The 27592-nt window shown below is 40.5% G+C and overlaps 1 protein-coding gene across 2 annotated transcripts in view; it reads left to right on the top strand.

Annotated features, from left to right (window-relative positions):
- Positions 1 to 27592, top strand: part of Pard3b (par-3 family cell polarity regulator beta) — a 953942-nt gene that overhangs the window by 642446 nt on the left and 283904 nt on the right. For both annotated transcript variants that reach the window (XM_013113796.3, XM_005070579.4), the window contains 2 exons: positions 19421 to 19627; positions 20362 to 20599. In XM_013113796.3, coding sequence (XP_012969250.1) covers positions 19421 to 19627; positions 20362 to 20599 — 445 coding nt within the window. The remainder of the gene's footprint in view (positions 1 to 19420; positions 19628 to 20361; positions 20600 to 27592) is intronic.

The raw sequence follows: 27592 nt of genomic DNA, 5'->3' as shown, positions 1-27592 counted from the left end.
TCATTGTCTTAGCTGTGGAGGTAAAACAAAGCTTCTGTGCTACTTTGGGGTCCTTGTGTAGTATGTGTTCAATATTAGACGAATTGAATCCCACCTGAAATGGTGTGTTTTTACAAAGCCTGGCTGGCTCATTGTCCTCAGGAAGAGACAAGTGTGTCTACTTCACAGTGTCTGGATCCAGAGTCAGATATTAATCTCTATTGCCAGTGGGATTCATTATAAGCCAGCTCACCTGGTAGCTACAATCTCTTCTAGTTCTTTTCCCTTCCTCTCCATCAACCACATCTCTGCATCTCAATCCTAGATCTCTTTCCTCACTACCAAGAATGCAGCTCAGTGGCCAAGAAAGCTGCTGCTCTTATATTCTCCTACTCTGTCCCCCAGATGTCTGTGGTGCTGCCTGTGTTTCAGAGTCCTTTTCAGACTTATCTCTGGCCCTTGTACCCTCCATAACCTGATATTTCTATTTGTTCGGAGTTTGTATTTTTGACTCTCATATGGATCACTGTTTTCAAAGTGTTCCCCTTCACCTGTTAAGTCCAGTGCAGCTGATACCTACCACAGAAAGCAACTTCTTCCCTATTAACAGTACCGTACAGAATGTTAGAGAAAGTTCACTTCACAACACTTCTGTACCCATAACACCTTACCTGGTTATTAAAATTTCTACAAGATTAGCTTTGCTATTATCCTAGCTACTTACTGAGTTGCCTCAGTGTCATTAACTCTGAAATAATTTTAGTGTAAATGTTGTGGATTAGTATATGCAAAAGCACATAGGATAATCCTAACACAAGTGGCCGATATTATTTTTACCCAAATCATTATTATTATTATTTTATTATTCTACTATATAGATGAAGCAACTGCAGCCCACAGAGTTTAAACAACTGAGGCTCCAAGTCTTCCAATCCCAAGTCTTTGTAGATTATTCTTGCATCAAACCCTTTGCTCTTATGCCCTCTGCACTAATTTAGTCCACATTTCCTTACAGTGAATTTGAAGGAATGCTCCTAACTTCTCTGTCCAGAAGTGTTCATGAGAGAAAATACACTAACATAGCATGAACACTCTCCAGATACTGAAAGGCCAATGAATAGCACCTGGGGAGAGCTCAGGGATGCTGTGAACTCCAGCCTCACCAGGTGACACTGGGTTTACTTTTCTAATCCAGAGCAATACTTCCAGTTCATGTAATCATAGGTAGTTTTTGAAGCCCATATCAACAATAGCAAGAACAGTCTTACTCTTTGTATTTTATTTCTCTCCATGTATTAATAGTGTGTCTATACACACTTTTCATTAACCAGAGAATGGTGCTTTCTATTCACAGATGAGTCAGGGAGTAGACTGAACAAACCAATTTAATAAAATACATAGTGCTGGGAAATTTGTTTCTCATGAAACCTACCAGTCACAGACTGAAGTGTAATTTGTCTGTGAATAGTTAGTGCCGATGCTCTCTTCTCTTGTGGAGTTAAATCTGTACTCGAATGTCCATTGCCAACAATGCTCCCTGTTCCACAAGTACCTGGCAAACCTAAATAGACGCTTTGATGGTAATATGGAGTATAATGTGGATGAGAAGTGGAGAAAAAGGTGATAAACCAAGACCCTCTATGTTAGAATGGAAGGAAATCAGTTTCAGGAAGGTGACTTGCTGATTAACACACCAAGCATCACAGAATCACCCCTGTAGATGCACAGCTAGATATAGGACCTCAATATCAATATTATCTCCTACAATTCTGCTTCCTTCCTTTCTGCTTTATTATTATGGAAACCCAAGATGGCTGGCAGCAGTCACAACTTCCTATTCCTAATAACTCCAGTAGATGAGAAGATGACTCTTTCCTAGTCACAGTGCGAGAGTTGGCTTTGATGATAACTAACCAGAACTGAGAAGACGGTGGAATCCAGTGACTAGTCATGCGTGGGACACAGATACACTGGATAAGAGATGACAAGGTGGAGTACCCCAAGGAAAGCCAGGATGCTTGTTCCAGGAAGAACAAGGGATGCCAATAGGAAGCACCAAAGGATGCCAACAGCAGAGGGACATAAGTGAGAGCAGTTGAGGCTAACTGGAGAGTTGTGTTACTCTCTCAGTTTCTCCATAAGCTTCCCTGAGATGAAATGAAGCAGTATTTCACAGACCCTGACCCTTTACTCTAATCCAGCAAGGATTGCAGAGCAAGAAAGGCTGATCACAGACTCCCCAAGAAGAAAGTTATTAATAGAAATGTCACCTTCTTGTAACCTCTCTTCCCGCTGGCAAGGACTCCCTGAGCTGAGTTATAGGGAAATTCCAGCGTGTTGTCAGATTTCACAACAACATTAAGTGGAACTTCCTTTTCATATTTGCCACCTCATTTATTTTGTGTGTCCCCATGTTATTAGTTTTACTGCCCATTAATCATTATATATAGCAAAATATAGTTAAAATATGCCTAAGAGGCAGCACTAAAGTGTCTGAGCATGACAGTCATAACCAAGCCATGTCACGAAGAAGCCTAGGGATGGCAAACATTTAATATGTTAACTTGGTGACACATGAACACGAGCAGCCTTCGGTCCTAGGATGGTCCAGGACACAACTGCTGACTTCCCCTCTGGGTCAGAGAATGTAGTGCACAAAATAGTTTTGTTCATTGGGAGATTGGAGGAATAACGACACCAAAGACACTCTTAAGGAAATTCCACGAATCTGAAATTCAAACTACAAAAAGACAAAGTTCCAGGCCTGGAGAGATGGCTCAGCAGTTAAGAACACTGATTGCTCTTCCAGAGGACTCGGGGTTCAAATCTCAGTACCCGCACAGCAGTTCACAACTGTCTGAAACTCTAAGATCCAACACCCTCACACAGATATACATACAGGCAAAACAGCAATAAAATAAAACAAAAATAAACTTCAAAAAGTTTCATTCTCTGAAACAGCACTCTCTTTAATTTATCCTATGGACTTCCTCCATATTATATTTGCTCAAAATACCAATATGATCGGTCCATTCCTCCTGTGAAAACTTAAAGGCTGCTGATTATCTCCTTAGCTAGGTGTCATCTTCATAGTGGATTTGGAGCTTATTAGTCCTACTCAGTTATCACGTGTCCTTACACCCAGGAGGCATGACTCCACCTTCTCTTAATTGCTTCCCCCTTTGCAGAGCCTACCCTTCTCAAAAGTTGTTTTTATTTAATTATATGTTCAATACACCCTCAAAGACAAGCCCAATTCTTTCCTGAAGCTTTATTTAGGAACTCAGATCACACAGCACTTTACCCCCTCTACATTTCCACAAACTTAGACAAATTCAGCATTTAGCTCCCATGGGAATGTCTGCATTCTTAGCATATTGTCCACAGATATATGTACTGTCCAGTGACCCAAAAAGTCCATGACCTTGTCCTGTTACTAATTTTGTTGATTGTGTTATGAGTTGGTCTGAGGGGAAAAGTCATTTATTTCATGAAAAAACTAAGTAGACCTTTCTGTATTCCCAGGCAGAAGTTTTTGATCTTTATAAATACTGTCTAGATTCTTACTAGAAATGAAGAAGGAAGAAAACCACTTGAAAGGTGCTAAAGAGTCTTAGACAGAAAAATAAAAGGTTTTGAATAAAGAGTGAAAATGCAAAGGTCCAATGATCATGGCCTATATTATAAAGATAAGAAAACAGAGAATCTCTTAGCACAATATTGGTTTTACAGACACCACCACATGAATATAATTTTTTTCATTAAAGAAGACACACTGGTGAGAGGTGACATTTCTTGCTTATTTACTGTGAGCCACACATCATGTTCACAGATCCCTATTAGGTAATCTTCCAAATCCTACAATGGCTGAGCTGTAATTCTGTCTGTAACTGATAAGGGAACTGAAGTGCAGAGGAAAGCCCCAAGTTAACACAACTAGTTCATAGGAAAACCAGAGACATGAATGGCGGTTTGATGTCAGAACAGCGTGGATAGTAGCTATTGCTTTAAAGTGTCAGTTGCTATTGGATGTCAAAGAGTTGATTAATTAGTGAGGGTATAACATGGCTCTCATTATTAGTGTGACTTTAGAGAAATCCAGGATTCCATACAGTTTTGTTTTGTTTAAATTTGGAGGCTTCGTTTCAAGCAAATGGAACTGAAAAAGCAAGCTGGTATTGCTGTTCTAATATCCAATGAAATAGACTTCAAGCCAATTAGTAAGGTGTTTTTAAAGATCACTTCTTGTTGATTAAGGGGACAATCCATCAAGAGGAAATAACAATTCTAAACATGTATACACCACACATTGGTGCTCCCAATTTAATAGTACAACTGATTGTAATAACAAAAAACAAAACAAAACAAAACCAGATCAACCCAAATGTAATAATGAATGGCTTCAATAGGCCATTCTCACTAAATGATGGCATGGCTGATCAAAATCTAGAGAAAAAGCGAAGTTAATTGAGATTACAGACCTAACAGATGTCTACTGATCATTCCGTCCAAACACTGCATCTTCTCAGAGGGCCATACAATTTCCCTTAAAGTAGACCATATAACAGAACATAAAACAGGTGTTAAGGAATACAGAAAAACTGAAATGATTTCTTGCACTCGATCTGATCATAGTCGAATAAAACTATAAATTAACAGCAAGAGAACCTATACAACATATACAAACTCATGGAGATTAGAAGGCTTAATACTGAATGATAAATGGGCCATTACAGAAATCAAGGTGGAAATTCTTTAAAATCCCTGGAATTGAATAACAATAAAAAAACAATATGCCCAAATCTTTGGAATAAAATGAAAGAATCCTAGTAAAGAAGTTTATAGCTCTATGCTTCTCCATTAAAAAAAAACAGAGAGATCTCAAATAAAAAATGAATGATTTACCTTATGGTTTTGGTAAAACAATGCCATGCAAAATTTAAAATCAGTAAATGAAAAGAAACAATAAAGATCAAGTAGACATTAAGGGAGTAGAAACGAAACAATTTAATCAAAGAAGGAATGAAACAAAGAGTTGGTTATTTGGGAAAAAAGATATAAACAATAAATCTTTAGCCAAACTAAAAGACAGAAAATAAAGTTGGAGATGTTATAATAAATACAAATTACATTCAGAAACTAGTTCAGATATACCTTAAAACATTATATTTCATTATATTTCAACATTCCTCACAGAAATAGAAAGCAGGAATTCTAAAAATCAAATGGAAACATGATGGACTCTGGATATCGAAAGCAAACAAAAATGGAAATGCTGGACATATCACCATACCTGAGTTCAAGTTATACTGAAAATCCATAGAAATAAGAAGGAAACACAGTGTTAACACAAAACAGTCATACAGATCAATGGAACAGAGTAGAGGGCCCTCATGTAAACCCACAATGCCACAGTCACTTGATTATTGACAAAGATGCCAAAACTATACATTGGAAAAATGTTGCTTTAAAACTTGGAAATCCACATGTAAAAGAATAAAATTAGTCTTCATCTCTCACCCTGTACAAAAATCTATTCCAAATGGGGAAAGATTTTAATCTGAAATAGAGGAAAATTATTGAAGACACAAACATAAGCAAGGACTTTCTGAAAAGGACTCTGTACCTCAGGAAATAGTGCCAACAACTGACAAAAAGAGATGACATTAAATCAAAATGCCTCTGCCCAGCAAAGGAAGCACCTAGTGAAAAGACAGCATCTTGAATTGGAGAAAATCATCACTAACTGTTCATCTAACTGTGGAAGAATATATAAAATATACAAGGAAGTCAAACAACTGAATGCTAGAAATCATACAACCCAATCAATAAGCTAAAAAAAAGAGTAAATAGCTCCCAAAATATGAGGTACAAATGGATGGGAAAGTATGAAACATTACTAAGTCCTCAAGGAAATGTAAATTAAAACTACCAAGAGATTCCATCTCTCCCTCAGTCAGCATGACAATCCTTAAAAGCTTGCAGCAAATGCTGGTGAAGATTCCAGAGAAGGGAGCCCTTCTGCATCATTGGTGGGAAGACAAGTTAGTGGAGCCACAGTGGAAATCAATGCAGAGATTCCTAGAAGACAAAAGATCGATCTGTCTGTCCTGTGACCTAGCTATACCTCAGCTAGGAATCCACTTGAAGGTCTCCAAGTCAGTTTAAGTCAGTATAGCACAAAGGTACCTGCACATCAATGTTTTCTTAGGTTTCTAACCAACCAACAGAAGAACAAAGAAAATAGAGCATTGTACATACTCAATCAGATTTCATTCCAGCATAAAGAACAAAAGTATATCAGTATAGCAATGTATATGCATGAATAGGTGGTCATATGAAATCAGTGGTTCTTGACATGTGGATCACAACCCCTTAGAGGGACAAATGACCCCTCTTATAGGGTCTTCTAAAACCACTAGAAAACACAGATGCTTACATTACAATTCATCACAGTAGCAAAAATTACAGTTATGAAGTAGCAATGAAAATAATTTTATGGCTGGGGGTCACCACAAAGTAAGGAACTGTATTAAAGGGTTACAGCATTAGGAAGGTTGAGAACAACTATATTAAGTGAATTAAATCAAAATCAGAAAGACAATTATTACTCATTTACTCTCACTTATGGACCCTAGATTTTACATATATACATGAAATCATATGTATATGTGATATGACATGACAGAAAAAACAAAACTGTCCAGGGAAGCAAAGAGGACTACCTTGAGGGTTCAGGGTAGAAAAAAAGAAAGGTTCAAGAGTCTTGGAGGTTATGGTTAAAATGTATTACATACTTATATGGAATGATCCTTACAAAACTCAGTACTATATACAATGAGTATAAGTCCAAACATTGGAGATCTTCCTTTGCTCTCAGGTAGTTCCTCTGGGAACACATGTGCTGTCTGTTTGCATGTATTTGGTTGGCTGTACACCTGGACTTAACGAGTCCTCTTTATAAAGCATCAGAAAATGTGGGAAGAATGTTAGCTCCAGGTCGGTCCTGCCTCAAGCAGCATTTGAGTAGCTTGGTGAGTCTGGGGGTTCACATAACTTTGTCTGCACTCTCAGAGGACATGATGAGAAACTGTAAGGGAGCTGACATTTATGAACCATAATACAAGTGCAGCCCAAACACCATGGGAAATGCCCTCCATTTATCATAGTTTGGATTTCAATTCTTGCTGGTTTAAGCAGACTAAAGGTTCTTCAGTTAAAACCCAGATAAAAGATGCCTTGTGTTTAAGATGAGTGACATCCTATCTGCCACATGTGTGTTATGTCAGGAACATAGACAAACATGTTTAGTTTTTTTGCAACTTCACAATTTGTTGATTAACAACAAAGACACAAGATACAGCCATTTCAGGGTGACTGTTTTCCTAATATTCCCACTATCCTTGATAACTCTGGCCAAGGGAAGCATAGGTTCTTTTATTCTAACCTTAATTACTAATATTAACTGTCAGATTGCACACTGTACTTCATATATATATAGAGAGAGGGGGAGGGAGAGAGAGACAGAGAGACAGAGAGAGAGAGAAAGAGAGAGAGAGAGAGAGAGAGAGAGAGAGAGAGAGTGTGTGTGTATGTGTGTGTGCAGATTACTGAGTGACTCCAAAGGGTTAAGAGTCAGAGTTTGGAAGAGGCTAAAAGAGCCAAAGTTGGGAAGTATTGATGAGACAATGAACTCCAACTGAGCAGCTGCTGCGAGTCTGGCCCGGGGGTCACCTTGTCTGACAGAGATGAGTTCAGCCGCAGAGGCAAATAAACAGAAACAGGTCTTACTGAAAGAATAGGTGGACAGGTCCAGTAGCTCCAGACAGGTGTACAGGAAGACAGGCACTTCCACCATGTGAGGGCGTGGAGGGAAGACACTCATCTGTGGACTAGAAAATGGGCCTTCATCTGATACCAAATGGGCCAACTCCTTGACCTTAAACTCTCAGACTCCAGAGCTGTGAGAAATTCCTATTATTCATAAACTACATAAGCGTTTTTGTTATTATTATAGAAACTCATGCTAAATGTAAAATGTGTGGATCTTGGAGCACAAAGCTTGTACTTAGCATGTAGGTGCTCATAGCATGAAAGAGAGCAGTTCATCCTTCCAGACCCTCAGTGCTCCCTGGAGGACACACTGTCACTGAGAACAGTCATCCTTCCAGAGCCTCAGTGCTCCCTGGAGGACACACTGTCACTGAGAACAGTCATCCTTCCAGACCCTCAGTGCTCCCTAGAGGACACACTCTCACTGAGAACAGTCATCCTTCCAGACCCCCAGTGATCCATAGAGGACACACTCTCACTGAGAACAGTCATCCTTCCAGAGCCTCAGTGCTCCCTAGAGGACACACTCTCACTGAGAACAGTCATCCTTCCAGACCCTCAGTGCTCCCTGGAGGACACACTCAAATTGAGAACAGTTCATCCTTCCAGACCCTCAGTGCTCCATGGAGGACACACTCTCACTGAGAATAGTTCATCCTTCCAGAGCCTCAGTGCTCCCTAGAGGACACACTCTCACTGAGAACAGTTCATCCTTTGAGACCCCCAGTGCTCCCTGGAGGACACACTCTCACTGAGAACAGCCATCCTTACAGACCCCCAGTGCTCCATAGAGGACACACTCTCATTAAGAACAGTTCATCCTTCCAGACCCTCAGTGCTCCCTGGAGGACACACACTCACTTCCTCCATCCTTCTTTCTGCTTCTCATCATGAACAGGCAGTTGGATTTGAGTGGAATCAGCTGAGCATGATATGGTCTTTGTATAAGAACTTGGCAAACCGCAGTGCAACAGGCGATGTTGGTTACTATTGCACTTATTTTACATTCATCCTAGGAGCACACACATTCTTGAGCCACAGAATGCTGAGTAAATATTGCTGGCTGGCTTCCTTTTTTCTTCCCATTTTAACATTAAATTAAAATATCACTCTAAGTATGCCTATGAAGAACTCTTGATTCATGCTAGCACAAACTAAAAAATCTCACTTTCTACTTCCATAAAGAACAGTAAGCAAGACTCTGAAGACAGCTTATTTTTCAATTATATCCAATTAAGTATAAAAGTCAGAGAAATATTTTTAACTATAAGAATAATGTTTAACCTTTAAAAATGCAGATCCCCTAAATCGGACGTCTATAATGCATGCCCCCTCCCAAAGCTCAGGGATCATTGTAGAAGAGGGGTGAAAAGATTGTAAGAGCCAGAGGTGGTGGATGACTACAAGGAAACAGTGTCTTCCAAACACAACAGAGCAGTTGCACACATGAATTTCTTGTGGTTATGATTGCATGTGCAAGACCTGTTTCAAGCTAAAGCCAGACAAAATTCTAGCATGTAGATGATGTCTCACCCCTAGCTGTGGTGATATTGGCAATTGATAACTACTGAGAGAAGGAGAGTATGTTTTCTTTAAGAGGATAGCCCCTGGTAAGTGAACTATACTCCACTAGTAGATCACATATCCAAGAACATATAGGCAACACCGGTAGGATTGATGCACATAGCTGGGTAGATATGGAGTGGATGGATCTGGAAGGAATTGGGGTAGGTGTGAATATGATCCAAAAATACTTTATGAAATTCTTAAAGAACTGATAAAACTAAGCAAGCAAACAAAAATATATACTTATGTGTATTAAAATACTTTTGTGAGAATACCTTTCACAAATCAGTTACATGTGGACTTCTAGCTATGCTAAGGCTTTAGAAGAACTGTATTAGAATTCTTTATGTTATGCTTTTGGAGTACCGTGGTATACAACCCACATAAAGACATAACACACTCAGTAATCAAAAGCAGAAGAAAGACGTGCAGCTGAAGCAGACACACAAAAGAGTGAAAGAAAAGAGAAAGGAAAAACATCACTAAAGCAGCCCTGTGTTCAGGGTGGAGAGCCCACCGCTAAGATATACAAGGGGGAGCTGGAAGACCAAGCTGTTCTCCTGGTGGTGATAAAAATACGACTCAAGTGCACATTAAGTAGAAATGATAGAGGCAGTTGCTGTTACAAAGAAAGAAGGTAAGTGAAGGAATAACTAGTGTTAAAAGAAAGTCAAAATCCAGAGATGAGTGAGTAATTACAGGTGGAGTGGAAGATATTAAATCGTTGAAAGTGACAGAAAAGAGATGGTAGGGGATGTGTTAACAAAGAACAGGTGCTGTAGGAGGCCTTGGAGGAAATGAAGCACTAGAGGGTGCTTCTCCAGATAGAAAACCTCCCAGCACTGAACAAGAAGGACATCAGAGTGTCTTAACCCCCCACCCTCCTGTACCTGTGTGCTCCTCTGTTCTTACATTAATCATTGACTGAGTGCTTCTCCCGGCTGAGGATAGCCCACCACATCAGCGAGGCTCAGGGCTGTTACGTGGCATTCACAGTTCCAGTTTCACATATAGGAAATAGCAGATTGCTTGACCCTGAAAGGAGCTCTCTTATTAGCTCTACTTTAATAATAAATAAATATTTTCCTTAAAACAGAAACATTACCCTTCTCAGAGATCAATACTGGTTCCTTGATTTTGTAATAAGTAATTATTTTATAGGCCAGTGTGTATGTGTTTAAAGTTCAGGAAAGCTTACAGGAAGAAAATGAAAATATTCAAACAAACCAGTATATTGAAGAAGTATTCTCTAGTTGCCTTATTAGATACAGTTTTAGAAAGGCGGACAGACAGATGATAGATAAGTAGATAGATGATAGATAGGATAGATAGATGATTGCTAGAGAGATAGATATTTAGATATTTAGATAAGCTGGCTCCTTTGGATTGAATAATAGATTATATTTCTTATCCGTAACATAAAAATTAAAAAATTGTGACATTTTTGTATGTGTAATGAATTAGGTATTCATTACATTTGTTGAATATAATTTGAGTCCTGAAACAAACTAACAAACTAACAAAAAATCACCTCACCATGGCCCATGATCTTGACCGTTGATATAAAAGAAGGTATTTGAGGAAAAGATATTTCAAATATATAGCAATCCTTTGCAAACACTAGAAGACACTTGAAGGGCCTTGTCCATCCTTATAATCAAAGGGGGTATTTATTCACAAAATCATCCCATACTTCCTCTGAATATTTTCACTTTAAAACAGACAGTGTTTGGAGACAGGGCAGAAGCGATTATGCAAATGTATGAATCATAATGAGAAGTTCATTACTGAACATTTGGACATGAGTTTCAGGAAATGATAAAAGACTCTTGGATTTATGAGACTAAGAAAAACAACCTCTGCTCCTGTAGAACTTGCAAATTGCCAGTAAGAGAACTGAGACCCAAATGACAGCAGATAATACAAAGCTAGATTACATTATGCCCCATGGTAATGAATAGGGAGCAGGGCGTTGTGATAAGATGGGAATGATGATCAATATTTGGAATACCGAGATAGGAAAGAAGTAATTAGGTCCATTATGGACACAGTTAGCACAGATAACATAATTTGGGAAATTATACATTTGGAGATTATGGAGAATTTTTTCAAGGCTAATGGGTCTTCAATGATATCTATTAAAGCACATAAGATGTTTTGCCTCTAGGGAATCCACTAAAAAAATCAAATACACAAAAATTTCAGTAAATGTAGTCTAAAATGGAAGATAAAGTAGAATCTATTGGAGAGTAAAGTAGTGTTGTGACTTCCTACTTTGAATTTATAATAATTTTTCATTTGAAGTGTTTTAAAGCTATTAATTTCACATCACAACACCCCATGAAACCAGGAAAGTGTTTCTCAATGTTTGCCCAAGTTCATTGCTTATAATAATGCAAAGCCAAATTGGTAATGAAAGCAAGTCATCTTGACAAATTTTTGTCTTCCTCCAGTTTCATGTTGAGGCTCCTGGAAAACATTGTAATTTTGATCCCATCTCTAATGTACTACAAGACACAACCCCTTTGTTTTCAGCAGGTATTTTCACTAAGTACCTTGAGGGTCAGGATATTATTGGAATATTCAAATTGTAGACCTTCTTAGCCTTCTCTTCTATCCCATCTCGATTCCTTTGTCATCCCTGATACCTAGAAAGACTCCACCAGAGACTCCCAGTGACTAACAGGCTGGGGCTAGACCTCTTATCCACCACTATAATCTCTCCATTCTCACCATTAGCTCTAAGCAGCTTGCTTACAGGTGACCCTCCTCCCACTTCAACCACATTCACTGGAGATTACAGCTCTCTGTAGAGACCCAGAGGCCCCCAGCCCTTTCATCTCCATCTCTCCAGATTCTTCTTTGTCTTACTGCAGCCTACCTGCCAGAGCCCATTCTCCCACCACACCCCCAACTCCCAGGGGCCCTTGCCTCTTGATGTGGACAGGATCCACCTCTTCCCCACAACCCTTCTCAGCCTTTTCTCCTAGCCCATCTCTATTCATCTCTGCAACACACTGACTTGCAGAAAAACTCTCTTCTAGGGAACCCATAATCACCATCCTCTAAGATCCAGAGAGGGCAGAACACCATCCCAACCAAGACAAGATGAGATATCAAATTAGTACATTATTTATTGTTTTTACTACATGTGTATATGTGATCACTGAATATAGACTACCCAGTGATAAAGTACATAGTCATAAATTATATATTTCATAGATATAAACATTAATATAAGGGGGAGCGAAACAATTTACCATTTCTCTAAAAGTGAATACCTTCTCAAATAATTTCTTATTTTTAGTAAAAATGTATTAGAAGCAGTTTCATCAATAATGGAAGACCCAATTACTGGTCTTCTGGATTAGGCATTCTTTTATTGTGTGATTTTAATGCTTGAGTGGGAAGTTTAAACATTGCCAATGAAATCTCAGACTAATTAAATTATTATAGCCTAAGGGGCAGGGCACCCAAGACTCTGCGATTAATCTCACTAACTATATCCATTCTATGAGATGTACAGATGAACATACAAACCTATTTCAAAAGAAAAATATAAGGAGTTGTTTATTGAAAGTTGAGTTTTGAGCTGGGCACATGGCCCATTGCATATAGGTGCGAATACCTGCACCCTCACATGCACACACCACATACATACAATGTAATAAACACATAAAATGTCATTTTTAGTTGTGATTTTTTAAATTAAAGATAGAAATTCCCAACTAAGTCTTTTTCCTCATCTAGTGGAAGACACGGTTACATTTAAGAATTCTTTGGTGGAGTGAACCTCCTCAGTTGTACTAGGCCAGGATTAATTTGAGATGTAGAGAAATAGCACAGTGGTAACAATGGCATAATGCCATAAATACTTAATGATGTCCTGAACTTGCCTTATCCTCATTTGACAGATAAGGAAACTGAGGCACAGAGAAGTGAATAATTCAGGGTCATAGCAGAGTATGGTTACTTGAATCTCCTATAGCCTTCCTTTTAATGTTCACTACAGACCTCATCTCTCTGGACAGTTCTATTCTCTGTTGTCCAAATCACCTTCCTTTCAGAAACCAGCACCCATTCTCAACAGGCAGGTGCAGAAATCAGAAGCCCACTAGCTAGGGTCCTCGGGCTCATACTGTGTGGACTGACATAGGGATTTCTGCCTAGAAAGCTAAGGTAAGAATTTCTCCATGCTTGAAGATCTATTTGGAAATGCGACCTTGCAGTAACACTTCAACCTCACAGCCCTGGATACAGAGCATCCACATGTCTTGACTGTCCCTCACCTACATGTTCCTCTGGCTCTACCCTAAGCACTGGCTGTTTCTCTGGGCTGAAAATACATCTTCAGCAAGGCCAAGGAAGGTTATGTGGTGTTGGAGGCGACCTTGCACAGACACTGCTTGGGGGAGGGGAAGAGAAGGCATGAGTCAATGACACAGACTCCAGGAGTCAGGTGAGTTTGTTTATTGCAAAAATCAGGCTTGCCTAAATACTCCCTCCCAAGGTCCCATTGACTCAGGTGCTGACAGTACCGTTCTTTCTTCATTAGCATATCCTGTCAGGTGTCTCTGTGCCAGCAGTCTCTGGGTATATTGGCGGGCCTTAGGTTGTCTCAGAGAAAAAGTGCCTGCTGCACATGCTCATGAGGGCTCATTTGGGCAGGGCTACTGTGGCTTGGGTAGGCTGGTGGGCAGTTTCTACTACAAGGTGGCACTCAGGGATTTAACTTCTTAGATAGGAGACTTTGCCACTTATATTAGGTTATTTTTCTTAATTTACGATATTTTTATTTAAATTAAAAACAGTCTTATTTTACATACCAATCCCAGTTCCCTCTCCCTCCTGTCCTCCCATGCCCTCCCATTCTGCCCCATCCCACCCTCCATTTTATTAATTTAATTTTTACATTCAAATCCCAGATCCTCTCACTCCACTCCCCCCCACTTTCCCCACCTCCCATCTGCTCCTCAGAGAGCATAAGGCCTCCCCCTAGGAAGTCTACTAAGTCTGTCCCATCATCCCATTGAGGCAGGGCCAAGGCACCTCTCCACCCCCACACCCCTGTGTCTAGGCTGAGCAAGGTATCTCTCCATATAGAATAGGCTCCACAAAGTCAGTTTGTGCATTTCAGTGTTAGATCTAGACCCACTGCCAGTGGCCTCATATATTGTCCCAGTCACACCATTGTCACCTATATTAAGTGAGCCTAGTTCACTCTTATGCAGGTTCCTCATTTGTCAGACCTGAGACAGTGATCTCTCACTAGCTCAGGTCAGCTGATTCTGTGGGTTTCCCCATAATGGTCTTGACTCCTTTGTTCATATTATCATTCCTCCCTCACTTCAATTGTACTTCAGAAGTTTGATCCATTGGTTAGTTGTAGATTTCTGCATCTGCTTCCATCTGTTTCTAGGACAGGGTCCTAGCATCTCTGTGGTTGTGGATTGTAGGCTGGGTATCTTTTGCTTTATGTCTGGTAGGTTATTTGACCTCCAAATGAGTCCTTTAACAGCCCCCCACATAAGCACACTTTAATAATACAGAAATGTCAAGTGCCCTTGAGTCCCTGATTCCTGCACCTATGCTGTCCTTGAGACTTGCTACTGTTTTCCTGCAAGCAGGTGGCTAGAATTACCAAAACTAAACAGTACGGTCAGTTCTTCCCTGAGCTGAGTCACTTCTTTATGAGAAATATGTCCACACAACTGGTTCAAGTATTTATCCATTTTTATTTTATTATGTATATATCATTGATTAGTTTTGTCATTTCAATACTTTGTACATGTATATGATGGGTACTGCTTGCTCTCCCACACTCCCTTCTACCTTCCCTTATCCCTACCAACTTCCCCTTTTCTTTACCAGTTTCCTTCCCCACTTCCTGACTCTTGGCTGTTTTGTGACCTGATTAGCCTAACCAAGGCCCTCTGTGTGACCACTGTGACAGAACTATCCACTGGAGCCTCGTAGGTACAAAACTGAAGGGCAGGGACTGCCCCTTTCCTGAGTCTATCAGTAACAAATAGCTCAGCAGTAAAAGGGAAAGGCCCTAGCCCATCGTTGTGCACACCTAGTGCAAATATCCATAGCTTCCGTGAGGTTGTGAGTACAATGGCAAAGTCTTGCTCAGAAGATGAAAGTTCACAGCCCTTTCTCATGACCGGCTCTTCCACTACCCCCACCTGGCTGTTCCCTGGGCCTTAGATGTTATAATGTAACTAACTGTCTTGTGTAGGCATAAACACCATCCATCTTGATGGCTATATCTGGTTTTCGTTTGAGTTTGTTTCGATTCCGTATTTTTTTTTCTGGAAGAATGCAAGTAAATGTGTTCAGAATATTTTATTATAACATCCCAAGGATTATTTTTATTAGGTAAATTCTCTTTTTAATATTCTTCATAAATATATCATTTCCTTCATGATGCTCATGTGTGTCAAGCTCATGTTTGTGAGAGAACAGAAAATTCATTAAAACTTAAAGACCATGGTCACCTGATAGAGAAGTCTGAAAAATGAAAACTTTGCAGTAAAGGTTGGCATTTACAACTAGCTCAAGCTGGCCAGGAAATCATCAAACACTCAACTACAAATTATTTCTGTGAATACTCAAAATGGTACAGCAAGTGTTCAAATCTGGACAAGGGCCATTCCATGATAAATAACACCTGGTATCCATAGATCACTTGCCCAGACAATTGCTTATAATCGGCCACAGCCTCCATCACTTCAGCCACATAGGAAAATATGAAGAGTCATCATATTTGGGAGTAACTTCAATGGGTTTGAATAGCTGAGGTTTTGATCTTGATAAATTGCTCATTTTATATTTTTCCTTCAAGGAGACCTCTACTTTTAGAGGGGGCCTGGGAAAAAGACTATCATCTGTGTGTGTAAAAGGTGAGGCTTGAGATAGAATAAGAACCATCTCATCTGAAAGCTGTAAAATTTCCTGTACATTGTCAGTCTAAACAGAAATTGATGAGAGTAGGGGTAGGGAAGAGGGATTTAAGGTGAAAATCCATCCTTCTCCACAAAATCTCTTCCTGATAGGGTAGTTTCCTCCAAGAGTTTTGTTGGGTCTTAGTGCCGATGCTCACCAACTGAACCTCCGTGGGCTGGTAACTCTGACCTAGTGTGAAACAATACACAGGGGCCTGGTAAAGATTTACAGCAAGGTCCCCTAACTCCAGGAGATCCACCTTGGCCACTCAGCACCTGCACATACTTAAAGGGGCCTTTTAGTTTGAGGGCTCTTCTACCTAATGTAAGTATCTTTTCCATTTCTTCTGTTTACATCTATGAATGAATCGAATTCTTTTTCTATTTCCAGAGGAGAATCCTGATCTCTCTTAAATTTAAGGGCCAGAACTGGACCTTACCATTTGATTTTAACTTTACTATGTGTATAAGGACCTAATGGTGCCCAGCATCACTTGTAGTTTCTCACTTGGGACACATGCACATACACATTAATTGTCAACTCCTTGGCTCCTTTACCTCCAGTTGTCTTAGAGTCAGTGACTGTGTATTTGTTTTCCCTCAGAAATTCTTGCTGAGATGTAGGTAGGCTCTTTTTAGATAACATGCCTCACATCTCAGATGATTTATTCACTTTCAAGTTCCCCGGAATTTATTGCTAAAGGTTGATGTGAAACGCTTACAGTTTGGGCTCTAATATAATCTCCCGAGTGGCAATTAATAAATAAAAGATGGTTGCTGTTGTTGACAGAGGATCTAGGCTTTCTCAGTTAGCTCTTTTCTTCATATCTTCACCAAGTTTTATGCCAGACATCCCTAGGGGTTGATGTTAAAAAATATTTTCTGTAAATTCTAAAGCTTTTACTGTTGTTTCAATGTTCCCAGACCTCTATGTTGTCTTTTGTTTTCCTTGTCAGAAATGATCTTGCTTGATTCTTTTTTTTTTAAACTCTCCTTCCTTGCTGTGAATTGGGGGAAAGTGCATTTTCTGGATTTAACAGTATCATAGCCTTAGTATTTATGCTTGCAAATAGCACCTGCAATTTGTCCCTGAATTTTCCTGTATTTTTCTCAGCCTCTTCTCAGTTTCCTTTATTGAATATGCACTGTCATCTATAAAATGCAGTGTTTATTGCCGTCATGTGTATTGTTCACAGTGTGAGTTTGCTTCCTGTAAGTTAATGATGAAACCATAAGGTAATACCCAATTGTTGCCGTTTGCTGGCTTGACTGGGTGGGCTCCAGGGCTTGTGTAGACTAATATTCCTATTTTAGAGATGAGGAAAATGTGGGTCAGCTTATGAAACTTGACCATTAAGTAGAGGCCAGATACAGACCACATCTTGATGTTGGAAAGTGCATGGTACAGAGCTGTAATTGGACTGCCTCCGCTCAGTGCCCAATAGGGAGTTGAAGTGTGTAACTTTAACATGTTACTTCTGTTTTCTTATCTATAAATGCTAATTGGCTGGGGATTTATTTTGGCAATAGATCAGTTGCCTAGCATGCCTAAGACCTTTGGTTTGATTGCCTAGTGCCCAAACTATGCCAATATTAATATCAACATCACAACTGTAAGGCTTATACTAAGTTAATATCAGCAAAATGCATGGTACACTCCTAGAATTCTGTACATTGTTAGATATTTTTCCAGTTCTTTACATATTCCAGCAAATATGGAAGTGTGTTTTGCTAATCAACACTATGTGACACATATTAGGCCCCGCCTGTACTTATCTTATAGAGCCCTTGTAATGTGCAGAAATGAAAATAATGATGGCAATAAGAGGCAGGGCCCTTTGCTGAGCTTTAGCATGTGGTATGCCTTGAAGTCGACACACACATACATAATGCTCCACACGTGCGTGTGCCACATGGATGGAGAAGTCATAGTCAGTTATTTCCAGAAACATGGTGCACACTCTTAATGACAGTTGTCTCCCTGGTAGCTGGAGGGGAAGAGCGAGGCCTTGGTGGAACAGCTTGAATGGCAAAACTAAAGCTTTAATAGAATTACTTCTATCTTCTAAGCAACCATTTTGCTACTAATATTTCTATCACTTAAACTTGTTATTGCTGATAAGGAGACTGGGCTGGAGTAAGAGTAGAAGTTGGGGAGTGGAGTGGAGTGGAGGCCTAGGGCAAGCAAACTGTCCAAGAAGCAGACAGTTGTCATTTTTTTCAATAAATAAGCCCTTTATAGCTCTTTTATGTTTTACTTCTCTGCCCTGAAGTTGTTTTTTTACATAAAAAAGGAGGCTGCTTTCCTGAGGTCCAAATTGAAATATACCTGAAGCAGCACTAAGAAAATCTCTCTTTCCTCACTTGCTTTGCTTCATTTGCAGACTAAATAAATTTCATTCACCATGCATTAATCATCATTAGTATATTGTAAAGAATTTAATTATGAAAATCCTCATCACTAAGGGTCCTTGATTTCCAGGCCAATCAAATAAACAACTCTGGCAGTAACAGCAGGTATAGTGGATGAGATGGCTGGGTTGAGTACTAAGGGGAGCACTTTTTGTGTTTGGTTCATTATGAGTGTATGTGAGCCTCTGGCTGGGAATGGTGGCAAATGTTTTTAACCTCAGCTCTCCAGAAGTAGAAGCAGGCAGATCTCTGAGAGTTCAAAGGCCAGTCTGGTCTACATAGAGTTTGTGTGCCTCTATGTCCATATGTGTGTACATGGGTGTATATGCTCTCAAACATGTAATCTGTAGATAGTGACTTTTCAAATTCACGTGTATGTATACTTATGTGTGCATATTTACACATGCATATAAATTTCTGTGTGTAAAACAGATTTAAATACTGTCATCTAAAAGCTTACCACAGCTGTAGAGAAAGAAACTGAGGTCCAGAGATATCAATATGCCTCCCCAAGATGACCAAAAATAGTGATAAAGCTGGAGTTTAGCCAACAATGCTTACCGACTTAACACCCTCTTCTCAAAGCTCCCAGAACAGAGCTATTCTTGGAAAGAATGTGTATTTGCACCATAGCACAGTGCTCCATCATGGAGAGGCCTGACCTTTCACCCTTTCTCTTCCAGACTCTCCAAGCAAAGATTTTGGTCCAACGTTGGGTCTGAAAAAGTCCAGCTCCTTGGAGAGCCTGCAGACCGCTGTGGCTGAGGTCAGGAAGAGTGATATGCCCTTCCACAGGCCCAGACCACACATGGTGCGAGGTCGGGGCTGCAACGAGAGCTTCAGGGCCGCCATTGACAAATCATACGATGGGCCAGAAGAAGAAGAAGCTGGTAGGGCCATAGGCCCCCTTAAGTGGGTTCTCCATCTCATTATTATCTGCAAGTCATAAGCGAGAATTGCGCTTAACTACTGAAAAAATGATTTAAGGATCACAATTATATTTTTGATATTAAAAGTAATTCATTTTCCTGATATGTTTTGCCCTTTGGCTTAACGAACATGGGATTGGAGGATGCAATGTGCAATTTATTTCACAGTGCACACTGAAAAAAAAATGATCTCTTTCACTTCTCTAGAAGGACCAACTGTCATCTACCCTTAGGGCAGGAGCACTACGCATGCATTTCTTGGCATTCTTATTTGAGTCATTAAAAGCAACATCAACCAGAGGATGGGGCTGTCTTAATTGCATATAAGCAGTGGGCTATATTTATACTCAAAAAACCTCTCTTGGAAAGCAGCTCACCCTGTTTGTTTCCCAGCATGTGGGCTTTCGGAGCTGATGGAGGTTAACTAGCCAGCTTCCAGAGAGATTAGTGCTTTAGCACATTTCAAGCCTTTTGTGCTACCAGCAAGCAACTAAGGCAGTGCCCACTCCTAACCTCAAACATTGATTGAAGTACCCAGGACTGGGAAGACCTATGTAAAAAGGGTACAATCAGCCACGTGGTTAGGTGGAACACTGAGCCCTTCTATTCATTCTTCTGTATTTTACATCTGACTTTTTTTATATACTAACCATAAGTGCCCCTGACCATGGGTATTGATTTTTTTCTCTCTGTAGACGGTCTCTCTGATAAGAGCTCTCATTCTGGCCACGGAGCTCTGAATTGCGAGTCTGCCCCTCAGGGAAACCCTGAGTTAGACGATGTGGAAAATAAAGCCAGGAAAGTCAAAAAAGCAAAAGAGAAGGAGAAGAAAAAGGGAAAGAGCAAGCTGAAAGTCAAGGAAAAAAAGCAGAAAGAGGAGAGTGAAGACCCAGAGAAGAAAATGAAGAGGAAGGGATTCGGTGCCATGCTGAGGTAAGGGTCTCGTACGAAAGCACTTGACTTTGGCCTCCTAGCTAAATGACTCCTTTGTGTATGCTCGGAAAAGGTTTAAGTGTTCTCTAATCTTCAGCTATATTCATAAAACTCAAGGCTACGAATGTATTTTCTTTATTTGCCAAGAAGGCACAAATGCCTTTTGGGTGTCCCCTGAAGATTGTGGTGATAACGGGCAACTATCATTAGCCTGTTGTCAAGAGATCAGCAGCTTCATAGGGCATAGGAAGTGTTCCCTGTATGTCCCTCTGCAGGGAACACAATCAACTAGCATAAATATCCTTCTGTGGCATCTGACACTCAGTTCACCAACATGGGAGCTGTCCCCTGCAGGGGCACTAGAGATGTCCCCGGGATGAGGGTCATGTGACCCTGGTTTCAATCCAGGACCTTTTACATCTCAGCCTTAAGTCTCACACATCTTCTTCCCCTCCTTTCAGACTGAGACTCACATCATTCCTTCCTGTATCTGGGCCTGGGAGATGAAAGGCTGTGAATAGTGGATTCAGCAGCTAAGAGCACTAAGCAGCACACAGTCAGAGCACAACTTACTTCCTCACCTCCAAAAAACACTCTGTAGAAACTACTGTTCCCACATCCTGGTTTCCTGGTGATCAGGCTGATTTCTCGTCATTTGACCAGAGGCTTGCACAACTAATTCAATGTAAACCAGAAAATACCTCCTCTCTGGGTATAACTTCCCTGTCTGTGAAACCATGTGCAGGGGAAAGGCTGGGTTAAACTGAAGGATGTTTTAACTGGTTTAGAAGGCACAAGCTGACACCAGGGGTCCTTTGTGAACACCTTTGTAGATTGTTTAGGGAGCTCTTAAGTATAACAGCTGCTTCTGGGGGGGTGGGGAATGGCTAAAACCTCTCCTAAGGATCACTTATCATTAGCCCCTGACCTCAGACAGTGTGCCTAGAGTCTCCTTAGCCAAGCTGGCAAACTTCATAGGTAGTCAGAGAAGGCACTGGTGGCGGTAGCAGCAGCATCTACCTGGACTTCTTGGATGGAGGCAGAGAAAGCTTCAGCTATGTGGCAGTCACAGCAGCATCTACCTGGCCTGCTACAATCACCAATCCTTACCCCTGCAAATCACTCAGGTGCAGCTTGTTCTCATGGCTCTCCCTTCCCTCCCCCTACCACATGGATGTCATGCCAGCCTTGCTTCCTAAGACTTCTCCAGAGTACCAGGTTGCCTTCCTACCTAGAAGAACATGACAGACACTCCCTCAAGCGAGCTGTCATGTTTAGGGCGGGGTTGGGGGGAGATAACAAATTGTTTGCTGCTCACAAAGCAGAAGGAGTTACAAAATGAATTTCTAATTGGAGGATTTTCTTGTACCTTTTGGGGGGGCAGGAAGTAAGGTAAAAGTCCCCATCCTGTTACTTTATTTCTATAACTCCCTAACAAATCTACCAGCCTCTATCCTTCTTTACTCTGAAGGACAGATAATACATACGAGAGATATGAGCATATTGTGTAAAACCCTTAGAATATCTGTCTCAAACATGCTGGAGGATACAGGATACCAGTTGCTCTTAGTATGAATTCTTCTAAGGATAATTTTAGATAGAAAAGAAAATTCAATTCTATGATTCCATCTTCCCTCCTTCCCTCCCTTTTCCCTACCTTCTCGTGTGTGTGTGTGTGTGTGTGTGTGTGTGTGTGTATGTATGTATGTGAGAGAGAGAGAGAGAGAGAGAGAGAGAGAGAGAGAAAGAAGAAAAGGAGAAAGATAGATGAGTTGTGGGAACAACAAAATCACGTTTAAAGGACACAAATAGACAAATAGTGTGGACAGCTCTGTGTCATCCCATGACATATCACGTGTTCAAACAATGCTGCTTCCAGTACACTCCTCAAAGTCTTAGTAGCACCTTTGCCCCTGGATGTATTGTAACAAGATGTGTTGCGGCTTTGCGGAGGTTACCCACTGGTTACTTTTCTATTGCTGTGATAAAACACCATGACCAAGACAACTTATAAAAGACAGTATTTAATTAGATTTCAGAGGGTTAGAGTCCATGATGGTGGAACAAAGGCATGGAACAGGAAGAGCTGAGAGCTCACCTGGTAAACGGCAACCAGGAGTAGAGAGTGGCAGGATTCTTTTAAAATCTCAAAGGCCAACCACCCCCCCACACACACACATGCCCAGTTACACATCCCCTCTAACAACTCACACACACACACACACACATGCAAAGTTACACATCCCCTCTAACAAGGCCACACCTCTTTATCCTTAAATAGTTCTACCATCTAGAAACAAATCATTCAAACACATGCGCCCGTGGGAACAATTCTCATTCAATCTATCACATTAGCCTACCAGGTCACATACCCTAGAAATCATTGGACTATCAAAAAATAAGACTTCAAATTTAAAGATGAAATCTTTTGTTATTGATTGGTGAACTGTGCCCTATCTCATCTACAGAAGCTAGGCAGAAGGGATGGGCTTTATAAACAGGAAAAGGATGAAGGAAGCAGAAACCAGGGACATAAAGTGGATTGGCCACTGCAAACAGCTTTCTCCTGGAGTGACAGAAGAAGGGACTGCCTCACCATGGTGTCAAAGGGTGACAGAAACTCTTGATTGGTGACTGTGAACCCCCTAGTATTTTTAAACTTGTCCATTTCTAAGTCCATTTGATCTTGTAATTACTCCCACAAGTGACCATATTCTGGTTGTAGCCTACTCCAGGAGCTCAGGCTAATGCAGTGGCTTGTTCTATTCCGCATGACTCTAGACTAGACTAAACTATAGTCTAGAGACTCTTAGTGAGACACATCTTTCCATAAATATTGTTTGATTCTTCCCTCTGAGCCATCTAGACCCTGCCCTTCCTTAGCCATCTTGACTTTTGGAGTCTGCAGTGTCATCATCATGCTTATCAGATGTCATAGGCAGTTGAGAATGGAGAGATGGTTCATATACCAGCATGAAGACCAGAATTCATATCCTTAGAATCCACATAAATCTTGGACAGGGAAGTGTAGCAGGCTTTCTTGAACTACCAACAAGCTCCCAAATCAAGACAACAGAAACTCATTATCAGTTATGAATGTTCAACCTTATATTATGCCTATTTCTAGATAGCTTTTTCTTTAACTTAAATTAACCCATTTCTATTAATCTATGTGCTGCTCCAAGGCTCATTTGCCTCATCTATTATCCATCCTGCTTTCCTGCTTCCCCCATAGCTGGCTGGCTCCAGGCTGGCTGACCCTGGCTGAATGGCTTCCCTTTTCTTTCTGCTGCAAACCCCACCTATCTCTCCTCTCTCTGGCTATTGGCCAATCAGCTTTTTATTGTACCAATCAGATGCCTTAGGCAAGCAAGGTGAAGCAGCAACATACCTTTACCTAGTTAAGCAAAAACAGCATAAACAAAAGCAACATGTCTTACATAGATAAACAATTATTCTTCAACCCAAACAAATGTAACACATCTTCACTTAGTTAAACAAACATTCTATTGCACAGCACATAGCCCACCTGTGACTCCTGAGGACTACAGGATCTCCAGTGCAAGCTGGCTAGCTAGACTAATCAAATAAACACACTCTAGATTCAACTGAGAGACCCTGTCTCCATTTGTAGGGGGAAGATCAATCAAGGAAGCAGTCATCGTTAACCTTTGGGCTTCTACATGTGAGCACATATTTGCATACTTACCCTCACTACATATGCACACATACATGAGTGAAAACACATAGACTCATGAATAAATACCATCCATGTATGCATGCACTAAGGTCAATAAACACAAAATATTTTTTAGGGAAAGTAGGTGTGGTCTGATATGTGAGCATGTTGACAATGACTATAGCAGTATTGACATGAGAATTTTGTCGGTGAAGTTGTGGAGTTGAATGGTTACAAGTTCAAGATCTGCATGCATATTTCTAAGTTTAATCTCACCCCTTCACTTTCTAGATAGGTAATACTGGGCAAGCTAAGCCCTTCCTTTTAGTTTCTTCATCTGAAAACTGTGAATAATCATTGGATCTACTACTAGAGTGAGAAATATAATTGATTAATTATATAATCCACTTAGAACTATACTTTACAGGTAACATACATTCAGTAATAAACAAAGTTTCCCTAAAGAGGTCCAAATCCTAGTCCCCAGTATCTATGTATGTGTTATTTGACAAAATTAAGGCAGGAGGAGAAGGCAGGAGGATGGCTGCTCTCCTAGTCCTAAGGTAAGGCGGTTGTCCTGAGTTTCCTCACTGAGCTTGGTGGAATCATAGGGTCTTTCAAGTGGAAGACATGACAAGGAAACATGGTGCAAAGAAATGCAGCATGCTTGCTGTGAAAATGGAGGGAGGGGAACATGAGCCAAGGAATATGAGCAGCCCGTGTAAGCTGGAAAGGACAAGGAAATGACTTCCCTCTGGCTAGCCCCTTAATTTTCATCCATATGTGTTATTCATACCACTAAGATTGTACTAATTGCTTACAGTATCAACGGAAACCAGCACGGTCATTATCATAAGTATTATTACTGCTTCTACAATGCCACAGTAATTTATAAGGACAAGTTTCCTCTTTGGGGTATTAAAGAAAAAACTATAAAAATGATTTAACTGCAGTAATCTGTAAATATGAAAACTCTCAGAGATTCACAGGGCCTGTTTCTGAGACTGTCACCAAGTGAAATCCTAACTGTGTTTACTGTTACATGGCTCCAGGTACTCATTGTCCACAATACAGGCCAGCTCTTCCTTTTGTCACAAATGCTCCCTATTTCTACATAGTAGAAGCCACAGGCCCTGGATCCTCTAGACACACAGCACCTTGGCTTTTGTGCCTTTTCACTACTCTAGCAAAATCAAGAGCCGAGAGGTGGTGTTAGATTTTATCTTCTGTATAAAAATAGCAACTGTTTTCCATAGCCTTTTGCATTTGAGTTGGTTAGCATATTGGAGTTGCTGCTACATGCAAGCTCTCAGCAACAAAGAACACAAAAGCTGTTACCATTAGCCAACAGATTTTGCTTTAATTCTCATCTGTTGCTCAGATGCTATTGACTTAGTTTCTTTCTTATTTAAAAAAGATTGATTGCTCTAAGGTTCTCTGAGAGTTAGATGTGACTTAAATATGCATTATTTTTCCCATTGTCTGCACTGCTCTAACACATTTCTTAACATAGGCTCCAGTGTCACTTCTATAGTTACTCCATGGACAGTGACACCTGGCTAAAGGGGGGGTCTTAAAGTCTTAAAGCCCCCTTCCTCATCCTAGAATTGTGATTTGTTAGCAGTGGCCCTGTGCTTGCTTCTAAAGAGCCAAGTGTTTTAACTGTGCTGGGGTTCACTGTCCTACTCATGTTGATGATGCAGAGTGGGAGTGTTCATTTGTTAATCTCACCCACCCCTGTTCCTACTGGAAAGCTATGGGAAGTCAATTCCAATCATCATAGCCTAGTCTGTATATTGTTATGATTTGTTGATTTTAAATTACTTCCTTGCGTTGAGTCAAGTCTGGCTCTTCCAAGGGCCATGAGTTATTGTGGGAAAATTCTCAACTTGAGAACCTTCCAACTTTGCTGGTTACCATATAAACTCCGTTTTCTTGCTGCTGAGAGAGACCTTTCATGGGTTTGCTATCAGTCTTTTGCTCAGTTTGATACAGAAATCGGGAAAAGGCAAAGTGCAGTTCATTTTCATGTTACCATCTTTTAGTGTTACCAGCTCATCCAACAGTTCTTTTGCTTGAGATAGAAATCACTAGGAGGCAAATGACATCATCTCAGCAAGGCTTTACTGGGACTCGTGTTGAGCACAGGGAGATGGCATGCAGGATAGTGCGTTCTGGGACTGGATGCTGAGATCACAGCTTAAACAGAAAAGATAGACTCATGCAGGCACACAGAAGGTTGATGAGAAAGAGCCCACAGTTTTTACACATGCCTTGTCAGTACTCTGCGCTTGGCTCAGTGGAGATCTATACATGCACATAGGATTCATCTGCTCTCTGTTCATAAAGCATGCCAGGTGTGTTCACCACCACCAGGGTGTCTGTTAGGTTCCAGTCTGCATTTGCAAGGCTGGGAGGAAAGCTAAGGTGGAGTCAGCAGCTCCTGAATCTAGACATCGGTGGAAACCGTCCTACCAAAAGAGTTTGCATTCAGAGATAAACCTTGGTGTGGGATTGGCATCCCCACTGGTCTGTCTCAGGTCAAGGTGCTTCCTTATTTTTGCTTTATGCATTTGACTTCATTAGGTATCATGCCCTTCATGACTGTTCTACAAAAAGACCATTCAAAGCTTTAGCAATCAATAGGCGAAGCTCAAACCCTTTAGTAGACAAATTCCATACTGTCGGTTCCAAATATCTTCTAGCCACAGTAATGTCACCTAGAGTGGAATAGCTAAAATCACACCCTGAGTTCTTGGTTGCTTAATAAACTTGTCAATCTCTTGTAGTTCTCAAATGAAATTCTTTGTGTTTCTAACCAATCCCTTTATTAGATAACAATATCTGCTATCTTCTTTTGAGAGTCTAGGTCATTGTTCAAAACACATGTTCTGGACACTGAGTGAAAGGCTTGAAGTGGTATAAGTTCATTTTCCTTGTATGTGTGTGACAGAGAGAGGGAGAGAGAGAGAGAGACAGAGAGAGAGAGAGAGAGAGAGAGAGAGAGAGAGAGAGAGAGAGAATGTGTGTATGCATGCATGCACACATGTGGTGAGTGTGTACATGTTTTATGTTCATTCTGGCATGTGTGTATGGATTGTATGAGGGAATAAACATCAATAATCCAGACGTTGATGGCCTGAGTATTCTTAGTTGTGATCTGCCTTATATTTTTTTTCTTGAAGCAGGGTCTGTCATTGAGCATGGAGCTTAGTGACTGAACTACACTGAACATCATACAAGTCTCAGGGATCCTCATCTCTTCCACCCCAGAGCCAGGATTATATGTGTGGGCCTCTCTTTTCATGTGTGTG

This window comes from Mesocricetus auratus, unplaced genomic scaffold (genome assembly GCF_017639785.1).
Source record: "Mesocricetus auratus isolate SY011 unplaced genomic scaffold, BCM_Maur_2.0 Super-Scaffold_100010, whole genome shotgun sequence".
In the NCBI taxonomy this organism is placed as follows: Eukaryota; Metazoa; Chordata; class Mammalia; order Rodentia; family Cricetidae; genus Mesocricetus; species Mesocricetus auratus.
The sequence above is the reverse complement of the archived record's forward strand: the minus strand, read 5'-3'. Positions and strand labels throughout refer to the sequence as shown.